Source organism: Rhinatrema bivittatum, chromosome 2, assembly GCF_901001135.1.
Source record: "Rhinatrema bivittatum chromosome 2, aRhiBiv1.1, whole genome shotgun sequence".
Taxonomy (NCBI): domain Eukaryota; kingdom Metazoa; phylum Chordata; class Amphibia; order Gymnophiona; family Rhinatrematidae; genus Rhinatrema; species Rhinatrema bivittatum.
Genome location: NC_042616.1, coordinates 618667795 through 618690199, shown reverse-complemented (window position 1 = coordinate 618690199; position 22405 = coordinate 618667795). Strand labels below are relative to the sequence as shown.

Here is a 22405-nt window from a genome sequence, read left to right as displayed (position 1 = left end):
TGATCTCACAGACACAAACACAGACATGCTCACAGACACACATACAGACATAATCTCACAGTTACACACAGACATGCTATCTCAGACATGCAGTCATACACAGTCATATATGCTCTCTCACACACACACATGCACAAACTCTCACAGAAAAATATGCTCTTTCACCCACACATGCCCTCACAGAGACATACATACACACACATGCTCTCACTCATTCACTTCCTCCCCCCTCCCCAGTAGAAGTACAGCAGCAGCCTCCTCTTTCAGCCCCCATGGCAGAGGAACTCTTCATTTTTCTTGAAGCCATGGGGACTGATGCGGCTCTGTTTTCTGAGGGGGGGGGGGAGGGAGGTGACACTGTTGATTTTCCTCTGGCCCTTGATGCTTCTTCCTGCGACAGCCCGGGGAATGCACTTGTGTGGAGGTGGAGGCTGAGGCAGGAGAGCTGTTACTGCTGCTTCTTGGACACCTTGCGAACTTGGATCCAATGCTGCCTCTTCTTGCAACGGCCGGCGCTTTTCTTTTTCCTGCATGGCCTCTTCTTCTTCCTGCCCACGTGGACCCACCACTTCCTCTTCCGGGCCGTGCGGTCAGGAAGAAGGAGGAGTCATACGATCGCCGCCCCCAGACTGGTGGCGCACCGGCCCTGCATGCCGATCTCTCTTCACGCCGCGGCAGGATGGGCTTTGTCGTGGCTCACAGGTCCTCTTCAGGCACAGCAGAACGAGCTGTGATGCAGCCCACAAGCCTCAATTCAAGCACGGCTTCATCTGCTGTGCTGCGACTTTGTAGATATATTTTCAGGCCGCAGCAGCCCTTCTCATTTTTTTGGTGGGAATCCTTGTTTAAAAAAAAAAAGCACGTGATGGGAGTGACCAGCCCACCGGGGGAAGCCCGAACCCCCGATAGGCCAATCCCCCCTGCTCATGGTCTCTTATATACAAGCTCTCAATCACATACAAATGCTTTCGCATCCATTCACACCAGCTCTCACCCAGGCTTCCATTCACATCTACCAAAACACACAAGCTCTCACCCATGCATTCATTCACACCCACAGCACTCATTCACACCCACACACATAAGCTCTCACCCAGGCATTCATTCACACCCACAGCACTCATTCACACCCACACACATAAGCTCTCACCCAGGTATCCATTCACACCAGCTCTCACCCTGGCTTCCATTCACACCCAAACACACAAGCTCTCACCCAAGCACCCATTCACACCAGCTCTCATCCAGACACCCATTCACACCCACAGACACAAGCTCTCACCCATGCATCCATTCACACCCACAGACACAAGGTCTCGCCCAGGCACCCACACACACCAGCTCTCACCCAGGCACTCATTCACACCCACACACACCAGCTTTCACCCAGGCACTCATTCTCACCCACAAACACCAGCTCTCACCCAGGCACTCATTCACACCCACATACATCAGCTGTCACCCAGGCACTCATTCACACCCATACACACCAGCTCTCACCCAGGCACTCATTCACAAACAGACACACCAGCTCTCATCCAGGCACTCATTAACACACAGACACACCAGCTCTCAGCCAGGCACTCATTCACACACAGACACACCAGCTCTCACCCATGCATCCATTCACACCCACAGACACAAGCTCTCAGGCACCCATTCACACCCACACACACAAGCTCTCACCCAGGCACTCATTCACAAACAGACACACCAGCTCTCATCCAGGCACTCATTAACACACAGACACACCAGCTCTCAGCCAGGCACTCATTCACACACAGACACACCAGCTCTCACCCAGGCACTCATTTACACACTGACACACCAGCTCTCAGCCAGGCACTCATTCACACCCAGGCACCCCAGCTCTCACCCAGGCACTCATTCACACCCACATACATCAGCTGTCACTCAGGCACTCATTCACACCCACATACATCAGCTGTCACCCAGGCACTCATTCACACCCAGACACACCAGCTCTCACCCAGGCACCCATTCACACCCACAGACACAAGCTCTCACCCATGCATCCATTCACACCCACACACACAAGCTCTCACCCAGGCACTCATTCACAAACAGACACACCAGCTCTCACCCAGGCACTCATTTACACACAGACACACCAGCTCTCAGCCAGGCACTCATTCACACACAGACACACCAGTTCTCACCCAGGCACTCATTTACACACAGACACACCAGCTCTCAGCCAGGCACTCATTCACACCCAGGCACCCCAGCTCTCACCCAGGCACTCATTCACACACAGACACACCAGCTCTCACCCATGCATCCATTCACACCCACAGACACAAGCTCTCACTTAGGCAGCCATTCACACCCACACACACAACCTCTCACCCAGGCACCAGCTCTCACCCAGGCACTCATTCACACCCACACACACCAGCTCTCACCCAAGCACTCATTCACACCCACACACACAAGCTCTTACCCAGGCACTCATTCACACACAGACACACCAGCTCTCACTCAGGCACTCATTTGTTGTTTACATACTGCTGGGGGGTTAGCAATCTGTTGGTATTTAGGAGAGTTGTGGGTGGATCCTTAGACCAGTGGCAGATGACCACGCCCCCGGGGGGGGGGAGGATCCCGAGGGACCACCGGTCAGGCTCAGAATATGGAGACAGACACACACTAGTTCTTTTATTAAGAACATAAGAACATAAGAAAATGCCATACTGGGTCAGACCAAGGGTCCATCAAGCCCAGCATCCTGTTTCCAACAGTGGCCAATCCAGGCCACAAGAACTTGGCAAGTACACAAAAACTAAGTCTATTCCATGTAACCATTGCTAATGGCAGTGGCTATTCTCTAAGTGAACTTAATAGCAGGTAATGGACTTCTCCTCCAAGAACTTATCCAATCCTTTTTTAAACACAGCTATACTAACTGCACTAACCACATTCTCTGGCAACAAATTCCAGAGTTTAATTGTGCGTTGAGTAAAAAAGAACTTTCTCCGATTAGTTTTAAATGTGCCCCATGCTAACTTCATGGAGTGCCCCCTAGTCTTTCTACTATCCGAAAGCGTAAATAACCGATTCACATCTACCCGTTCTAGACCTCTCATGATTTTAAACACCTCTATCATATCCCCCCTCAGTTGTCTCTTCTCCAAGCTGAAAAGTCCTAACCTCTTTAGTCTTTCCTCATAGGGGAGTTGTTCCATTCCCTTTCTCATTTTGGTAGCCCTTCTCTGTTCCTTCTCCATCGCAATTATATCCTTTTTGAGATGCGGCGACCAGAATTGTACACAGTATTCAAGGTGCGGTCTCACCATGGAGCGATACAGAGGCATTATGACATTTTCCGTTTTATTCATCATTCCTTTTCTAATAATTCCCAACATTCTGTTTGCTTTTTTGACTGCCGCAGCACACTGAACCAAAGATTTCAATGTGTTATCCACTATGACACCTAGATCTCTTTCTTGGGTTGTAGCACCTAATATGGAACCCAACATTGTGTAATTATAGCATGGGTTATTTTTCCCTATATGCATCACCTTGCACTTATCCACATTAAATTTCATCTGCCATTTGGATGCCCAATTTTCCAGTCTCACAAGGTCTTCCTGCAATTTATCACAATCTGCTTGTGATTTAACTACTCTGAACAATTTTGTGTCATCTGCAAATTTGATTATCTCACTCGTCGTATTTCTTTCCAGATCATTTATAAATATATTGAACAGTAAGGGTCCCAATACAGATCCCTGAGGCACTCCACTGTCCACTCCCTTCCACTGAGAAAATTGCCCATTTAATCCTACTCTCTGTTTCCTGTCTTTTAGCCAGTTTGCAATCCACGAAAGGACATCGCCACCTATCCCATGACTTTTTACTTTTCCTAGAAGCCTCTCATGAGGAACTTTGTCAAACGCCTTCTGAAAATCCAAGTATACTATATCTACCGGTTCACCTTAATCCACATGTTTATTAACTCCTTCAAAAAAGTGAAGCAGATTTGTGAGGCAAGACTTGCCCTGGGTAAAGCCATGCTGACTTTGTTCCATTAAACCATGTCTTTCTATATGTTCTGTGATTTTGATGTTTAGAACACTTTCCACTATTTTTCCTGGCACTGAAGTCAGGCTAACCGGTCTGTAGTTTCCCGGATCGCCCCTGGAGCCCTTTTTAAATATTGGGGTTACATTTGCTATCCTCCAGTCTTCAGGTACAATGGATGATTTTAATGATAAGTTACAAATTTTTACTAATAGGTCTGAAATTTCATTTTTTAGTTCCTTCAGAACTCTGGGGTGTATACCATCTGGTCCAGGTGATTTACTACTCTTCAGTTTGTCAATCAGGCCTACCACATCTTCTAGGTTCACCGTGATTTGATTTGGTCCATCTGAATCATTACCCATGAAAACCTTCTCCATTACGGGTACCTCCCCAACATCCTCTTCAGTAAACACCGAAGCAAAGAAATCATTTAATCTTTCTGCGATGGCCTTATCTTCTCTAAGTGCCCCTTTAACCCCTCGATCATCTAACGGTCCAACTGACTCCCTCACAGGCTTTCTGCTTCGGATATATTTTAAAAAGTTTTTACTGTGAGTTTTTGCCTCTACAGCCAACTTCTTTTCAAATTCTCTCTTAGCCTGTCTTATCAATGTCTTACATTTAACTTGCCAATGTTTATGCTTTATCCTATTTCTTCTGTTGGATCCTTCTTCCAATTTTTGAATGAAGATCTTTTGGCTAAAATAGCTTCTTTCACCTCCCCTTTTAACCATGCCGGTAATCGTTTTGCCTTCTTTCCACTTTTCTTAATGTGTGGAATACATCTGGACTGTGCTTCTAGAATGGTATTTTTTAACAATGACCACGCCTCTTGGACATTTTTTAATTTTGTAGCTGCTCCTGCTGAACCTCCTGCTGCTCCTGCTCCTGCTGCTCCTGCTGAACCACCAGAGGTGGCAGTAGTGAGTTGGAATGCGCGGCTGGGCTGTAGTCCCTCAGATACTGAACAGTGATCCCTTGAGGCTGAGCTGTAGAGAAACTGAAATATAGTGAGTAGGCAGGGTATGCAGAGTTCTTGTACTGAACCAGATGGTAACACTCACACAATGTCTCATAGGAGCCCAGGAGCTGGAATGTATAGGCCCTCGAGGAGCGAGTACCTGGTTCCAGGGAAAGCTCTGAGAGAGCGATAGTAACTCACAGATGTAGTAGACAGCGATGACTTACAAGCAGAAGTGAATTCGAAGAAGTCCGGGAACAAGGGCCCTCGAGGAGCGAGTACCGGTTCTAGACTGCATTCTACAAAGTAAGAGAGAGAGCGGGTACCCCTGGTTAGTCCGAGGAGGCAGAGTAGTGTAGATAGAACAAATCCTTATCCGAATCCTATCCTTGCTAACTCCATCTGTTAGCAAATTCTAAGACCTTAAATATCCATCGTGGGTGACGCCATCTTACGGGGACGCCCCCGAGGTTCGCCCCATTGTCGGTACTTCTTTCGGGGCCGCACCGTGCACGTCCCCTCGGCCTCCAGGAAACATGGCGGTTAGCAGCATCCAGCCGGTCCAGGGACGCTGGAGGGCTTCAGCAGAAGAATGCCGCAGCAGCCAATTTTCCCGCGGACGAAGAGGGAGGCGCCAAAGAGGTAAGGAGGGTGGAGAGAGGGCGTCGGGAATCGACGGACACAACATCATTTACACACAGACACACCAGCTCTCACCCAGGCACTCATTCACACCCACACACACAAGCTCTCAGCCAGGCACTCATTCACACACAGACATACCCGCTCTCACCAAAAACGTATTCTTTCTTCACTGCAGGGATGGGCTCCAGTTCTGCCACGGATGGGCTCCCATGGTGGCCTCGGTCGAGGTCGGCTTTGCTGTTCGCTGCCACGGGCTATGGCGGCTTTGCTTGGTCGGAGTCGGGTTTCCTCTTCACCGCCACGGGCTGTGGTGGCTTTGCTTGGTCGGAGTCAGGTTTCCTCTTCACCACCACAGGGATAGGCTCCCGTGGTGGTCAGGATCGGCGTTCCTCTTCGCCGCAACGGACTGTGGCAGCCTTGCTTGGTCAGGGTCGGGTTTCCTCTTCGCTACCACGAGCTGTGGTGGCCTTGCTTGGTCGGAGTCGGGTGTCCTCTTCGCCGCCATGGGCTGTGGCGGCCTTGCTTTGTCGGAGTTCAACTATTCACCCCACCCCCTGGTATTCTGATGCCTGCCTCACTGGCCAATCAAAGGCTTCCTCTGCTCTTCCTACTCCCACTGGTAGGTAGAAGGGAGGAGGTTTCCGATTGGCCTGCGCGGGGGCAGGCAGAATGAAGGAGACTTCACATTAGGCAATGGGGATAGGAAGAAAGGAGGCTTCCAATTGGCACGCGGGGGCTGGAAAAAGGGAGAAGGGAAGTGCAATGGGCAGTGGGACACCGGGAGATGTGACATACCTGCCGGTGTTTGGCAACACACTAGTGTGTCACGACACACCGGTTGAGAAGCACTGCTCTAGAGAACATTTCTTTTCTCAGTTTTGTGCAGCGAAAGGCTGTTTATAGGTTTGATATGAGCCAAAGCATCTCATCTCCTGAAGTACATTGATGCACCTAAGAAGTCAGTGGCACAAGAAACAATGAAGATGAGTTGAAATATGCATGAACAGTGCTTCTTGTTAATTTTTGTGGCAATTTTGAGTAGCCCATGCGATTGCAAAGTAAGCAGATACTTTTACTGTGCATTCTCTATGTGTAACATAATGGCATAAGGAATGCCAGCAGATAAAGATCAAAATGGTCCATTTAGTCTGGCCAGCAAATTTTTTATTTTTAGTATTTTGTAATTATTATCTTTTTAAGGGTAATAGCAACTGCTGTATCATGCAGACTACCCCCAAGCCTTCTATTAAGGGTAATAGCAACTTCCACTCCATGAACTATTTTTATGCTAACCTGAGGAGGCCTATTTAAATATGAATCACTTTCCCAAACCACCAAGGCTGCCTTAAGTTGTGTACAAAAGAAACATACATAATATTAAATGATAAATATTATTAAAATAAAAAAGACATTATACAAACATCATATCACAGCAAATAAAAATAATGGCCACTGCACCAGCCATAAAAGATGGATCTCCCAGTAAATTATAATATACACTCTGTATATATTACAAAATATAGACACTCATATGCGACATTAATCAATTTATTATTCACATCTTACTCTCTCCATGATGTCATTTTCTGGAGTAAACAATCAGAAAACCCAAATTCCCATCCATAATCATCTGCCTTTACCTCCAGTAAAAATAATAGCTACCAAGTCACCTTTAAGAAAATAGCCAGGTTTAACTTTTTACCTGAGCATGTTGATATTTGACTTTGAAAATTTTGCAGAATTGGTTCAAACACATTTCTTTCCTTTACCAGAAAGTAGTGGCCGAGCTAGAAAGCTGCAGATTCATGCACCTGTTTTACCAGGCTATGAGCCTAAGCTTTTGGACCTTTTTGGAAACCTTTTAATCCATGCACAAGCAGTACAAAATGCAGCCACCCAAGTGGGTGACATCATCTTACAATGCCAGTCTGGATGTGCTCTCTCAGTGCTCAGAAAGTCAGAACCTGAGCATGCATGTGAGTTGCCACACACTGGCCCTGTGTGAATGTCCTCAATTCTTTCACTGCAGCAGCAGGACGTTTTTGCTCTCTCTCTACCGCCTGAATTTTTGTTGAAGCTTGTCTCCAGTATTTTCTTTCAGTTCTCTATTTTCTCAATGTCTTATTTATTCTCATTGAGTTTCCTTAACATTTTCTAAAAAAAATAAATAGTTTAGATATTTTGAGGAAACCAGCATTCAAGCAGTGCCTAAGATCTTGCTGTAAAATGGCCACCGCAGATCTACACAAGATCTGCCTAAAGTGATTGGTACCTTCACACGATGTCTCAAATTGAGAGACTTGCACCAAGATGTTGCACAAAGGCATCAGATATAGACAATTGAAGTTAATTTCAGCATATGGCTCAGGATAGTCTATTTTATCACTGAAGGATAATTTTATCTAGAGGAAAACAGCAAGAAGCTAAGAGAGCCAAGAAGGAGTAACAATGTTGGTTGGACGCCCCTGAGGTAGCAGTGAACAAAACATGGCGCTATGTCAGGCTGACTTCCTCATCTGTGTAAAGCGAAGATAATGTGGTAAAACATTTTATTTTATTTAATGCTTTTTTTATACTGACGTTCGTTTGCACATCACATCGGTTTACAGTAAAATAATCAGAGGTGTGAAAGGAAATTACATCTTAACCAATTGAATAACTTCACAGAATTTAGGGGCAGGAGGGGTATAGTATAGGAAAGGGGGTGGTAAGGAAGGTAGCAGAATGCAGATAATAAGAACATTTGATTATAATTTTCATAACTGGAGAGATAAACAAGTTAGAAAACCAATTTAAATAATGGCTTGAGGGGGATAAGCGCTTGGGGGTCTGGGAGCAAGTGTGTGAGAGAGTTTTTGGTAGGCTTGTTTATATAGCCAAGTTTTCAACTTTTTTTTTGAAGTTTTGCATGTTTGGTTCTAACCTTAGGTCAGGGGGCATTGTGTTCCAGATGGCAGGGCCGGCTAGGGATAGAGCACATTCCCGAGTCGAGGATAGGTACGGAAGTTTGAGTGAGGTTATAGATATTGTGCCATTATTGGCAGATCTGGTTGTTCTTCGGAGGGAGTGAAAGTGGAAGGAGGTGTTGAACCAGTGTATATTTTGGTTGTATAGGGTCTTGTGAATTAGAGTAAGACTCTTGAAGCATATTCTAAGGTGTATAGGAAGCCAGTGAAGGTTTTTTAGTATAGGGGTAATATGTTCTAGTGTTGGTGAGGATTCTAGCAGTGGCGTTTTGTAACATTTGGAGAGGCTTTAGTGAGATTGCAGGGAGCCCCAGGAATCTGGAATTGCAGTAGTCTATTTTGGGTAGGATCAGTGCCTGGAAGACCATCTAAAGTCATTGTGGTGAAGGAGGGGTCTTAGTTTTTTAACACGTGGAGTTTATAATAGTAGTTCTTCATTGTTATGTTTATGAATTTTTTTAGGTTAAATTCATTGTCTAGAGTGATGCCTAGGTTTCTTACCTCATTAGTAGTTGTGGGTTTTGTTTGGTTGTGGGAGAGACCAGAGAGGATTTTATCATTTGGTTTGTGGCTTATTATTAGAAGTTCAGTTTTGGTGGTATTTAGTGCTAGGTTCATTTGAGTAGTTGATTGATGGAGTTAAGATAGTCATCCCAGAGCTGGAGAGATTTGGAAATTGAATCAGAGATGGGGATGAGGATTTGGACGTCGTCTGCGTATATGAAGAATGTGAGTCCTATGTCAGTTAGCAGTTTGCATAAGGGGAGCATATATATATTGAAGAGTGTGGATGACAGGGAGGAGCCTTGTAGGATGCCTTGAGTTAGTTTGATGGGCTCAGATTCACTATTGCCAATTTTGACTTTGTAGTATCTGTTCTCTAGATAAGAACAGAGCCATTGTAGTGAGATGCCAGATAGACCAATTTCGATTAGCCTGTCAATGAGGATTTTGTGTCTAATGGTGTCGAAAGCTGCCGAGATATCTAGCATTGCTAGAATGTAGGATTGTCCTTTATCTAGTCCTTTGAGGACAGTGTCAGTGAGGGAGATTAATAGTGTTTCCATGCTGAAGAATTTGCGGAAGCCGAATTGAAAAGGGTGTAGAATATTGTGTTTCTCTAGGTGTTCGGTTAGTTGCTTGTTTACTACTTTTTCAAGAAGCTTGGCAAGGAAAGGGAGGATGGATATGGGTCTGAAGTTGTTTAGTTCAGTGCGGTTCAGTTGGGGTTTTTTAAAAATGAGTTTGACTAAGACTCCTTTTATGTCAGTTGGTACATGTCCCTGAGTTATGGATGTGTTGATGATGTCTGCGATTGGTTTTGCTATAATGTTTGGGATGGATTTTAGAGATTTTACTGGGATTGATGCAGGGTTAATTTTACTTGTGATTGACTCTATTTCTGAGGAGGAGATAGACTCGAATTCTAAGATGGCATCTGGGCATTTGGGGAGGGTAATTTTATTTGAAATGGTGTGGGCGGGGGGTCTTGGCCATGATGTTAGTGATTTTTTCATCTATCATCATCTATCATCATGGATGTGCACTACCAATGAACAAGATTTGAAAGGGGAGTAACACCCTCGGTCATTTATTTTTATCTGCCAAACTGTAAAAAAAAATCTAAAAAAATAGGATTGGTTGGGTGGATAAGACCATAATGATTATAATGAACCTGAGGCACACAAACTAAGACCTAGATTCATCAAATTGCTATAAATATAGCAGATATAGTGCCCATGATAAAAAAAGTGGGCATAGTTAGGCCAATTTCCTGTGTATCACATCAAAAGGCAATCTTCACGTAGTGTGATATGTTATCATGGTAGCGCATTGTGCGTTATTTTACGCAGTGTACGTTGATTTATGGTTTATATAAACTGGCTTCTTGCAGCTGCCTCTTTGAAAGTATGTCAGGTGTTTGGAGAGAGGAGAGAAGAGTAGGTGAGTGGTTTAGTGGGGGTAGCTTTTTTCTGATTACCTGAGTGAGTTGTCTTTCCCTTGATCTTTGGTGTTTGTTAGAGTGAAAGTTTTTGTTAGTTTGTCCTGTTTGTCTGTCTGTTTTTGTTTGTGGAGAGGCATGGTAGGAGCACTGGATGGCTTACACCATTTTTAAAGATGGCGCCGGCCATCCAGTGCTCCCTCCATGTGACAGGGGCCGGCCAATGGTATGGATACCCTGTCACATGGTAAGGGCAAAGGCCATCGGCGCCATTTTTATTAGTGGCAGCCGATGGCCCGAGAGCGGGAGATCGCTCCCGGGACCCCCACTGGACCACCAGGTACCTGTAAAATGTTTTTTGGGGGGTTGGGAGGGTGGGGGAAGCAAAGGGATTAGTTTTAAAGGTTCGGGGTGGGCTTTTTGTTTATCGGCTCGGGCGCAGCCGATAAACAAAACCGCGATCTGGCCCGATGAAAAAAAACCCACATGTGAATCGGAACCGGAATCCGAACCGATTCCAGTTCCGATTCACATCTCTATCCTTGAACATTATGCCATGTTGGCAAGCGTTTGGAGAAGAGAAAGAGAGTATTTTTAGCTGGACTGTAATGGTTATTTCTAGACTTTACTGAACCTTTCATTATTGTGTTTTATGTTTCTATATTTGATTTTATTTGATTTTATGTTTTAAGAGGTTATATATTTATTTTACATGTCAAAGGGTATTCTCCATGATGTATTTTATGCTGTATTTAAATTTTGTGATATTTTATTGCTGTAAACCGATGTGATTGATCCAGAACACTGGTATATAAAACCAAATAAATAAATAAATAAATAAATAAATAAATAAATAAATAAATAAATGTTCTTCGATAACTGTGCGGCCAGGATATTGAGGGCATCCAAGGGCCAAATCTGGTGTACCATTGCCCAGGCTATATTGAGGCATAGTGGCGTGAAGTGGAATGGGGAGCAGGTGGCCCACAGATACTGTGACATAAAGGCCCAATTAAAAACAAAGATATCAAACAGGAACAAATATATATGGCAGACCAGAGGAGGAGCCTCTTGTCTGATAGTACTGACACTGATGCAGAAGCGCCTCATCCAATAGGTGGGACCAAACTGTTTGAGGGAATGTCTGAGCAGTTGGACACCAAGCAAGCTGGAGCCGGTGAGTTCACCTCACCTGTAAATGGCAAGGCTGCTACAGTTATCCATATCATCTATATAAATAAAAATGTTAAATAGTTTGTACAAAATCGCTAATCTCAGAAACCACTGCACCGATTGCTTACAAATTTGGACACAACCTTTCTTTCGCATTCGGGAAGGTTCTTCTGTACTTACATTACAGATATGTCACACCTGTGACAGGTAAAAAAGGTTCAAATATTTTTTTCCTGAAAACAGCGACCTGCTGGACGTAAGCGCCATCTGTTACACCTTACACAAACACATGCTACACTAATCCTTTCGCCATTCCAGGTCCACGTTTCCCTTCCTTTTTCACACATTCGCCCACTTTTTTCACCATAACAGTGGGGGGAAAATGTATGGCCGTCTTTTACAGCGAAGATAACAATTTCCTTTACAGCTAAGAAACACCCACCACCCTCCTCACACCACCCACACACATACCAAATTATTTTACTTCCCACACCCTCCAAACACACACAAAACCTGACAAAAGTCCTGGCTGCTCCAGCGGGGGGCCAGGAGCGGTCCAGGACACATCGCCTGGACTACGGCTGTCGGCTGCCAGCAATGAAAATGGCGCCGACGGCCCTTTCCCTTACTATGCCACTCGGGGACACCAATGGCTGCGGTAGCCCATGTGACATAGTAAGGGCGAGGGCCCCTCGGCACCATTTTCAGAACTGGCAGCCAGCGGCCCTTTGCCCTTACTATGTCACAGGACCTACCGCTGCCATTGCTGGACCCCAGTGACATAGTAAGGGCAAAGGGCCGTCGGAGCCATTTTCATTGCTGGCAGCCGACTGCACAACGCCAATACATCACTCCCGGACCGCTCCTGAACACCCGCTCCACTGACAGAGATTTGTATCAGGTCTCGGGGGGTCTGGAGGGTGGGGGATTGTACTGATTTAATTGCAAACATCTTGGGGAGGGGTCACGATGCGGGGGATGTTTCATTCATTCGGCAACTGTTGGGCAATGGCAGGAGGGTGGGTAACTTTATTCGCTGGGCTGGGGGGGGGCAGGAGGGTATGGGGTGGTTATTTAAAGAGAACGGTTGTGATGGGGGTTTTTTGGGGGGGAGGGGGGTTCACACACAAACAGAAAGATAAAAGTTGCACGATCTGGGGAAGGCTCCGAAATAGCCCTCCCCAGACCGCAAAACAAAATGGGGAGTAAAAAATTGGTTACCCACTCCCCTATTTTACTACATAACACGCACAGACGCCCAGGGACAGATCACATTTAGCACCAACTATTTTCATTTTTTTTCTTTTCACACTCTGCATCCTAGGTGCGTCTTATGGTCTGGGGCGTCTTAGCTAGGAAAAAAACACATTACTTTCATTTGCATTTCACTCTTTCTTGGGACATTGCGGTCCCATTCACCTCGGTCATTTAACAGACCGTTCAGCCATCTGCTTTACTTCAGCCAAATAATGCCTCGCTGAAGATCAAACTTTATGAAGCAGTTAATTATCCCACAGAAGTTTTGAATTCACTCGACCTCCCAGGCATGCCACCTCACATACTACAATTGAAAATCGGCGTACCAATTATCATGTTACAAAATATCAACCAGCCAATGCTTTGCAACAGCACACGACTTGCTGTCAAAAATTTGATGAGCAACGTCATAGAAGCAACAATCTTGACAGGACCTTTCAAAGGTGAAGATGTCCTCATTCCTCACATCCCTATCATTCCAACAGATCTGCCATTTCAATTTAAAAGATTGCAATTCCCAATTCGATTGGCGTTTGCAATAACCATCAACAAAGCTCAAGGACAATCTTTACAACTCTGCGGTTTAGATCTAGAAACCGATTGCTTCTCACATGGACAATTATATGTTGCGTGTTCAAGAGTCGGCAAACCTAACAATCTCTATATCTGCACAAACAATGGAACAACTAAAAATATTGTATACCCACAAGCATTGCGAAATTAAACATATTACAGCCATGCACTTTCTCTTTTCTTTCTTTTCCATTTAACCAGGCTCTGCCACAGCAACGCGTGGCCGGGTACAGCTAGTTTGGCATAAAATACATTAATTGAGATGCAAAGTGCGCATCTCATGCCAAACAGTACATGTGTTCTTCTTGGCTTTGTTACTTATGTCTTCTTTGTTTCCACAGCTCTTGCCCAGGACTTTGCCGGTCCCAACCGACAAGCACCCAAGGACCAGCATCACAGTTGCACTTTTCCAAGCCCCCTTGCTGATGGATGTACAGACACAGATCAGCAAGGAGGAAGAGGAGGAATAGCACCAGCCTCCTGAGCATAGACAGATGCTGGAACCCCTTAACTAAGCAAGCCCATTTAATGTGAGCCTAAATATATCAGCTTTTATGGAGGAACCCAGCCTGCAGTGGGAGCCAATGAGCCACTGCAACCTCTGTCGAGCACACCACATCACCAGCACAAGGCAGCAGGCACTCAGCAGGAATAGCCCACCAGCTTCCTCATGCCATTTTGGAGGCAGAAACATCAGCTCGCGCCATGACCAGCACAGTACTGGCACTAGCACCAGCACTGTCATCAACACCAGCACCAACAGAGACCTTAATGCATGAGCAGCTGGACCAGCTGGAAAGGAGGCATGGGGTATACCTCCACCACATATAGATAAGGCTAATGCAGCTGAGGAGGGCTGTCAACAATCAAAGCCAGGCGCTGCGTGATTAGACGGAGGCACATTAACAAGCCCTGACAGTGCGACATCATTTATCAACATGCCCAGTGTCTTGACTCAGATCTTACAATGCATGCCCAAGCCTTCACCAGTGCCTTCCCCAGAATCCCAGGACTCCATGCCCTGCAGCAGTCCCTGGACTGAGAGACGACCCGGGGGAAGGTTCCCAAAGGCATGCCGCCTCCAAGTTGCAAGGCACGCCGTGGCAAAGGGCCATGAAGGAGCAGACCTGCTGACATTCAGTGCCAGCTAGCAAGACTTGTCCAAAGAAGGGGATGCTCTTGAGCAGCAACCAAGATGGCCGCTTGATCCAACTGCTCCTCAGGATGCTAGTTTGTTTTTCTAAACTTTGCCCTTATATTTTTTATTCTCTTTACCTTTTGATTCATCTACAGGCACCGGCATATGTCCAGTTCCAAGCCCGGTAAAATCGAGGATTCTTTCACAGCGGCAGCCGGTACAAAGAGATTAAAACAGGATCCTGAAAAGTCGACACACTCTAAGGTTATGGCATCTGCCGATATGGTTCTTGCTGAGCTCAAGCATTAAAGGACATGCTCCAGATAAATATGGAAACCACATCGACATTTACACAGGTTTAACTTCAATGATTCAGTAGTTGTCATCTTTTCAAACCTGGCTGGAGGAAGTTGAAGCTAAAACTACATCATTGGTAATGGCGGTGGCCCCACTTCCCCTTATGATTCAACGGGTGGATCGCTTGCAGTGGAGTTTGAAGATCGTGCAAATCGGAATCGCTGCAGTAATTTATGAATCCTCGATGTTCCAGAGGGTATGGCGGGTTCCGATATGATAAAATTCTTGGTTAAAATTATTCCGGAATGCCTGCAACTTCACTTTGACTTACCTTTTGAAATAGAATGTGTGCATAGGATTCCTTCATGGCCTTTTACTAACGCTCACTATCTGGGGCCCATTATTTTCAAGCTACTCTGCTATGTACAGGTCCAGGTGCTTGCAGAGGCTCACATCAAGGCACCTATCACTTTTCAGGGTAACTTGCTTCATTTGTGCCTGATCTGGCCAAGACCACAGCTGCGAAGAACAAAGCTTTTTGTCCTTTCGCCCTCGCCTGCATGCTTTAGGGGCCCATTATGGTCTTATGCACCTGGTGTGGATGTGGGTAACATGCCACAATCAAACAAAGACATTTGAGGCATCTGCTGACCTGGACTCCTTTCTCTACTCTTTGGAATCTGCGCAAGAAATGGTGACCTGAAAGAGTGTCAAGTTGCACTCAGTGCCATTTTTCTCTTTATTGCCGGTCATTAAGGAGTGGTTTCAGACTCTTCAGTTCATTGTTTTGGAATGCCTGCATTCAAGACCCCTCCTTATTGTTAGTGCTTTACTGGAATTGTGTTGGCATTTATCGGAGGATTGACTTTTTTAGACTTTGCATTTCTTCTTTCTACATAGGGGAAGTCTTATTTTTTCTAGTCTCAGTTGGATCTTGAGTGGCTATAGGTTTTCCCTGAGGCTCATTTACTCTATGTTGCCACTTCTTGTGGCTGTGATCTCTATGTATTTTCTCTTTACAGTTTGTTTTTTTTTTGTTGTTGCCTTTTTTTGGGGAGGTTGTCAAGTCATTTTTCATACTACCGGTCTCTGTTCTCTGTATATTGGTGTGCCGGTTATATTTCTTACTATGGTTGGTCTGACTGTAATCTCTCTTAATGTTAATGGTCTTTCACACCCAATCAAACGCAAGAAAATATTGTCTTATTTAAACTTCTTGCATGTGGATGTAGCTATCCTTCAGGAAATCTCTCAAACTGAAGCAAATGTGGGTAGGGGAGTTTTGTTTTTGTCCTGCAGTGCATAAAAAGCATGGGATTGCTCTTTTATTTCATAACAGGCTGGGTGTCCAAGTTTTACAACAGGCTGCTGATAGGGGTGTGCATTCGTTTTCGCCGTATTGGCGATCCGCAACGTATATTGCACTATTCGTAGTATTCGTGGGGAAGCGAAATGTATCGCGATTCCCCACGAATACACGAATCTTCGCCAAATTATACGGCCACCTAAATACAAATTTAAACAAAACCCCCGCCCCATCCCCAAGACTTTCCAAAACTCCCTGGTGGTCCAGCGGGGGGTCCGAGAGCCATCCCCTGCACTCACACCCTCAGTGCCGGTTTCATCATAGCGCCGATAGCCTTTGTAACAGGGGCTACCGGTGCCATTGGTCAGCTCCTGTCACATGGCCATTGGCGCCATATTGTGCTCCTACCATGTGACAGGGGCTGACCAATGGCACCGGTAGCCCCTGTGACATAGTATGGGCAAAGGCTATCGGCGCCATTTTGAGTACTGGCATCGGACGGCCGGCATGCAGGAGGTCGCTCCGGGACCCCTGTTGGACCCACAGGGACTTCTGGCCAGCTTGGGGGGGCCTTCTGACCCCCACAAACTTGCCAAAAGTCCAGCGGGGGTCCGGGAGCGACCTCCTGCATGCCGGTCGTCCGATGCCAGTACTCAAAATGGCGCCGATAGCCTTTGCCCATACTATGTCACAGGGGCTACCGGTGCCATTGGTCAGCCCCTGTCACATGGTAGGAGCACAAGATGGCGCCGATGGCCATGTGACAGGGGCTGACCAATGGCACTGGTAGCCCCTGTGACAAAGGCTATCGGCGCCATGATGAAACCGGCACCGAGGGTGTGAGAGTGCAGGGGATGGTTCCTGGACTTCCCGCTGGACCACCAGGGAGTTTTGGTAAGTCTTTGGGGGGGGGTCAGGAGGGTGGGGGGTTGTAGTTAATTTTAATTTTAGCTGGGACACGAACAGAAATCGCCATATTAACGCATCGGGGCGCCATACGGCCGAATGCAACATATCTGCTCCTCGACGAATCTGAATCACGAATGCAACGTATTGCGTCCCTCTGCACATCCCTAGCTGCTGATACTGCAGGCCGATGGGTGTCTGTGCGGGTTGCCATTGGGTCTGAACATTTTACTTTTTTTAATCTCTAGGCCCCGAATTCTGGTGATCCCTCTTTTTCTCAGGATGTCTCTTAACAACTCCTAGGGGATGGATCCTCGCCATTAGTCATAGATGGAAATTTTAATCTACCTTTAGATCTCATTTTGGACAAACAGTCTAATCCAAAACTCACTTATTCCAAGGCTCATCAAGTTCTTTTTAATCTCATTGACTCTTTTGGCCTTGCTGACCCTTGGCGACTTTTATATCCCACTGACAAAGGCTATACTTTTTTTTCAGCTTCCCACACTACCTGCTCTTGCATAGATTATTTTTTGATAATGGGCTCTTTGGTTCATAACGTTCATTCTGCCACTATTCACCCCATATTAGTCTCAGATCATGCAGTGGGCTCCTTAAACATTACCCTTGATTGATTGTGGAGGTTCAATCCTGCTTTTTTGGAGGACCTGCTTTCATAGAATTTCTCCGACAAGATTGTTGAATATTTTGTGTATAATATTATCCAGATGTCTCCTCTCCCACGTACTGGATGGCTTTTAAGGCGACTATTCGGGAGGGAGATTCTTAGTTATAGCATTAGATCTCAGAGGGTGCAAAGAGAGAAATTTGCTTCCTTACATGCTTCTGTGGCTCAGCTGGAGCAGGAACACATTTCTTACCCATCCTCAGCTACTTTGCTGGCCTTGCAGAAGGCGCATTGTGAGTATAATAAATGAATGAGTTTATATGCTGGGAAAGCTATTTTTATTGAGACGACTCAATATTATACGGAAAATAACAAGTGTGGTCACCTTTTAGCGACTTATCTTAAAAGGAAAAAGGAAAATAAACATATCCATGTACTTACTACTGAGCATGGTCACCCATTGTTATTGGAAGTGGAAATATTGCAGAAATTTGGGGATTTTTAACATGATCTGTACAAATCTGAGTCTTCTTCCTCTGACTCTATTAACTAGTTTTTTTCACAGGTATGACACCTGGTTCTTATTGATGACCAGCGAGCAGGCTTGGATGGTCCAATCACTTTGGCTGAAGTCTCCATTGCCTTGTCTTCCTTGAAGGGAGGGAAGGCCCCTGGACCTGATGGCTTTACTATTGACTTTTATCGGTCTTTTCAAAATTTGCTTGTCCCTCAGTTGCTTACTTACTTTTCTAATATGATGTCTTCTCCCTTTTTCTCTGAAGCGTGTATTATGGTGCTTCCAAAGCCAGGGCAGGATCCTCAGCTGGTCTCAAATTACAGGCCAATTTCCCTTTTGAACTCTGATTATAAAATATTTACTACTGGCCCGATCTTAAAAGGGCAACAAAACAGGATCAGCAGCCAAATGTCCAAAATTGGATTTCTTTATTGCAAGGTAACACGAGTGTGAAAAGTGCCCAACTCTGGCCGAGTTTCGCCCTCTTACAGTGGGGTTACATCAGGGGCTACAACATATAAATAACACACATTAATAAATAATAAAAAATATAAAAACATAAATAATAGACACAAATAAAATGGTAACATAGAAATGTGGTGTGATATATAGATTGTGACAAATTATATATATTGGCAACAGCAAAAGATATGACCTTTACCTCAACGCAAATCGTGTATTGATCAAAGAATCCAAGTCTTAAAAAAGACTGTACATTTTATGGTCTGTAATATAAAATAACAAATATAAATCACTATTCACACACTCGTGTTACCTTGCAATAAAGAAATCCAATTTTGGACATTTGGCTGCTGATCCTGTTTTGTTGCCCTCACGGCTTTGTTAGACAGCCTTCCTTTCTGTTTCTTCAGTCCGATCTTAAAAGGGCCACGCACGTAAAAACGGGGGGTTATGTGTGTGGCTGGACCTTGCGTGCACTGCGCACATTTTCAGAAGGGCTTTGCCATGCACGTAAACCCCTTTGCATGCTGAAGTACTGTTATAAAATAGCTGCGTCCATGTATGTGTACCAGGAACTGCACGCATGCAGGTCTTAAAATCAAACCCTTAGATTTTAGCAATCGCATGGCCACTATTATGGATATTGTCATTTATCCTGACCAAACTGGCTTTATCAAACATTGGCTGATTTCTAATAGTGTTCGCCTATTTCTTCATATGCAGAGACTAGCTAAATCCCTCCCCTCCCCAATGATAGCTCTCTCTTTGGATGCTGAAAAAATGTTCGATACAATTGAGTGGCCTTACCTCCTAGCCACTGATTGTCCTTCTTTTTTGGCATGGATCTGACTTCTTTACCATGATCCTTTCACTTTTCTTTATATCAACAACAAGATTTCCCCTCATTTTGAGCTGTGCAGAGGGACCAGACAGGGTTTCCCTTTATCCCCTTTTCGATTCAACCTGGCTTTAGAACCCCTATTGCTGGCTATACAGCAATCTCCTGTTATTGAAGGTGTTGTTTTTGGTTCAGAAATTTATAAGCTTTCGGCTTATGCTGATGATGTTTTGTTATTTATTACCAAACCTGTCTCTTATCTTCCACATTTGTTTTCTCTCATCTCTGCTTTCTCTTATTTTTCTGGATATTGTGTCAACTGGCATAAAACTGAGTTACTTCCCTTAAACTCCCTTGGTTTCTTGGTTGATTTCTCTGCGTATCCATTCCAAAAAATGGACGGTGGCCTTACATATCTGGTTATACTTTTTTTTTGAAGACCTGTCTTCCACCCTTTTGCATTGTGAAGTTTCCCTTTTGCAAATGCTACATAATTATATTTTACATTGGTCTCCTCTCTACTTAACATGGTGGAGATGCCTTGATACTATTAAGATGGTGCTTGCTCCCCATTTAAATTTTGTATTTTCCATGATTCCAATTTTTTTCTCCGGTGATTTTTATAAGCAGGTGGACCATATGTGCTTACCCATTTTCTCTGGTGCCATAAATCTCTTCTAATAAACACTTTCCAAGTTGAAGGCCGATAAGAATCGCAGGGGGGTTAATTTCCTGGATTTTTATCATTATCATCAGGCATTTATATTACAGCAAGGGTATTATTGGATGTCCAATTTTCTTTCTATTCCTGATGTACCTCATTGGGTATATATTGAACGAGAGTTACTTTCTGCACTTCCTTTTGGGGCTATTTTACTGATGTCTCCTTCTTGTTCAATTAAAACTAACCCCATTTTAAGCTCCATGCACAGAGCGTTTTTGGAGTATGACCATCTAGAGCCTTCTACTCCCTACTTGGCAATTTTCGAGGTTGGCTCCCTTATGGCTCCACTCGCAATTTCATATTGGTGGTGCCTTTATAAATTGGAAGAGCAGGCAAGATTGTGGTACCTAGTTTCTCTCCTCTCTCTTGCAGAATGACTTCTTCCTTTTTCCAAATTGTGGGCTACTCATTCTCTACGTAAATCTCAGTTTTATGCTTGGTTGCAACTTCTTCTCCTCATCCGGACTTGGACCCAGACCCGTGGCACTACTGAATGGTGTTTGCAGCAGAAGATGGGCTGGAAACACTTCTTTCCAATTAACCTTCTCCTCCTTTTTACCTTGTAAGCCCTGCAATTCTGTTGCTTTAATATTTTTTATATATAATGCCGTGCTTCTTTCCTTTCTTCCTACCTGGTCCTTCCTGAATAAATTGTAGAGCGGGTTGTTATATCTCAGACATGGTTTTCTATGTACAAAGTCTCCGTAACAGCCACTAAATCTAAATAAGCTTCTTCAATGACTGCCTTTGGATCTAGGACTTTATTTCCCATACTATGAGCATTAATGTAGATAACTTTTAAGATATTGCCTTTTTTCCCATTTCTCTATGTTTTGTTTTACTTATCTTAGGCTTTTGTTCACCCATTCCTGTTCAGTTCAGTTATTGTGTTATTGTTTTACAAAGATAAAATGTGGGTGACCATGTATTGTATTCTGTTGAGGGGACATGAGCCTATCAGAATGTCACATAAGAATTGTTAAGTATATGCTTGTATTGTTTCAAATGCCTCTAAAATTATAATAAAAAATAAGCTTATTAGACTTGCAAAACTGACAAGTAATTACATAGAATATATTGTGTACATATTCTTACATATTATATTTTTAAAGAGGCTGGGGATGCTGGTGCCATGAAGCAAGATACAGAAGAAGTAGTAACAGAAGTCATTGAGTTGATTTGGCGTCTAGAAGCTGATCGTCAGGCAGCTGAAGAAGCTTTGAAACTCCAAAGGCTGATAAAGAAAAGCCTGGTCACGAAGATCGATTCTTTGTCATTGTGGAGGCTTCAGCAGCTCCCTGCGGCTGTGGAAAATGGTATCAAAGTTAACATTGCTGCAGCATTCTTTATGACATTTAGTTGTATGAAGGAGCAAATAATAATTTGTAATAGATTAGCATCACATTTTCTCCAAGGACAAGCAGGATGGCAGTCTTCACACATGGGTGACATCATCTGACGGAGTCTGGTTCAGAACTATGATGTCAAAGATTCTAGAGCTTTCAGCATGCTCTAGTGAGCATGCACTGCTGTAGTCACCCCACCCCCCCTGCCTCCCAAGCAGGACCCCTTAGTCTCTTTTTCCACAAAGCCTATGTTTTTTTCATCTTTATGTTCTGGATCTGCAGAAGCTGTATATTCCAGAAGGGCCCTGCAAATTTTTGTTTTTTCCATATGTACCTTTCGGTAATTTGTGTTTATTTTGATATTTTTTCCTTTTTCAAGGATTTCTTGACTGGCTGTATGGCAGGCTTAGTGCTCAGTTCAGTATGGTAGAAGTTTGTTTTTTCCTAATAAATAATGCTGTGCCTGCAGCTTGTTTGTGTAGTCCTCTTCTTTAATTTGTCTATTTTTTGTGCATTTCTCAGTGCCTATTGGGACCTGCATTCTACAGTCCATGTGTGGTCCAGGTAGGCCTCTAAACTGGGGAGTTGCCTGAGTTTCCATCCAGGCAGGAGTTCCATGAGGTTTTGTCCAACCTTGGGAATCAATGGAGGCTTAAGCATTGAAGGAATCCAGGACTGG

The 22405-nt window shown here is 44.5% G+C and overlaps 1 protein-coding gene across 1 annotated transcript in view; it reads left to right on the top strand.

Annotated features, from left to right (window-relative positions):
• The window catches only part of LOC115085327 (coiled-coil domain-containing protein 178-like), a 205574-nt gene extending 183526 nt beyond the window's left edge, over nucleotides 1-22048 (top strand). Inside the window, exon 7 of the mRNA XM_029591203.1 lies at nucleotides 21493-22048. Within this exon, the coding sequence (XP_029447063.1) occupies nucleotides 21493-21839 (347 nt within the window). The 3' untranslated portion in view covers nucleotides 21840-22048. The remainder of the gene's footprint in view (nucleotides 1-21492) is intronic.
• The last annotated feature ends 357 nt before the right edge of the window (nucleotides 22049-22405 follow it).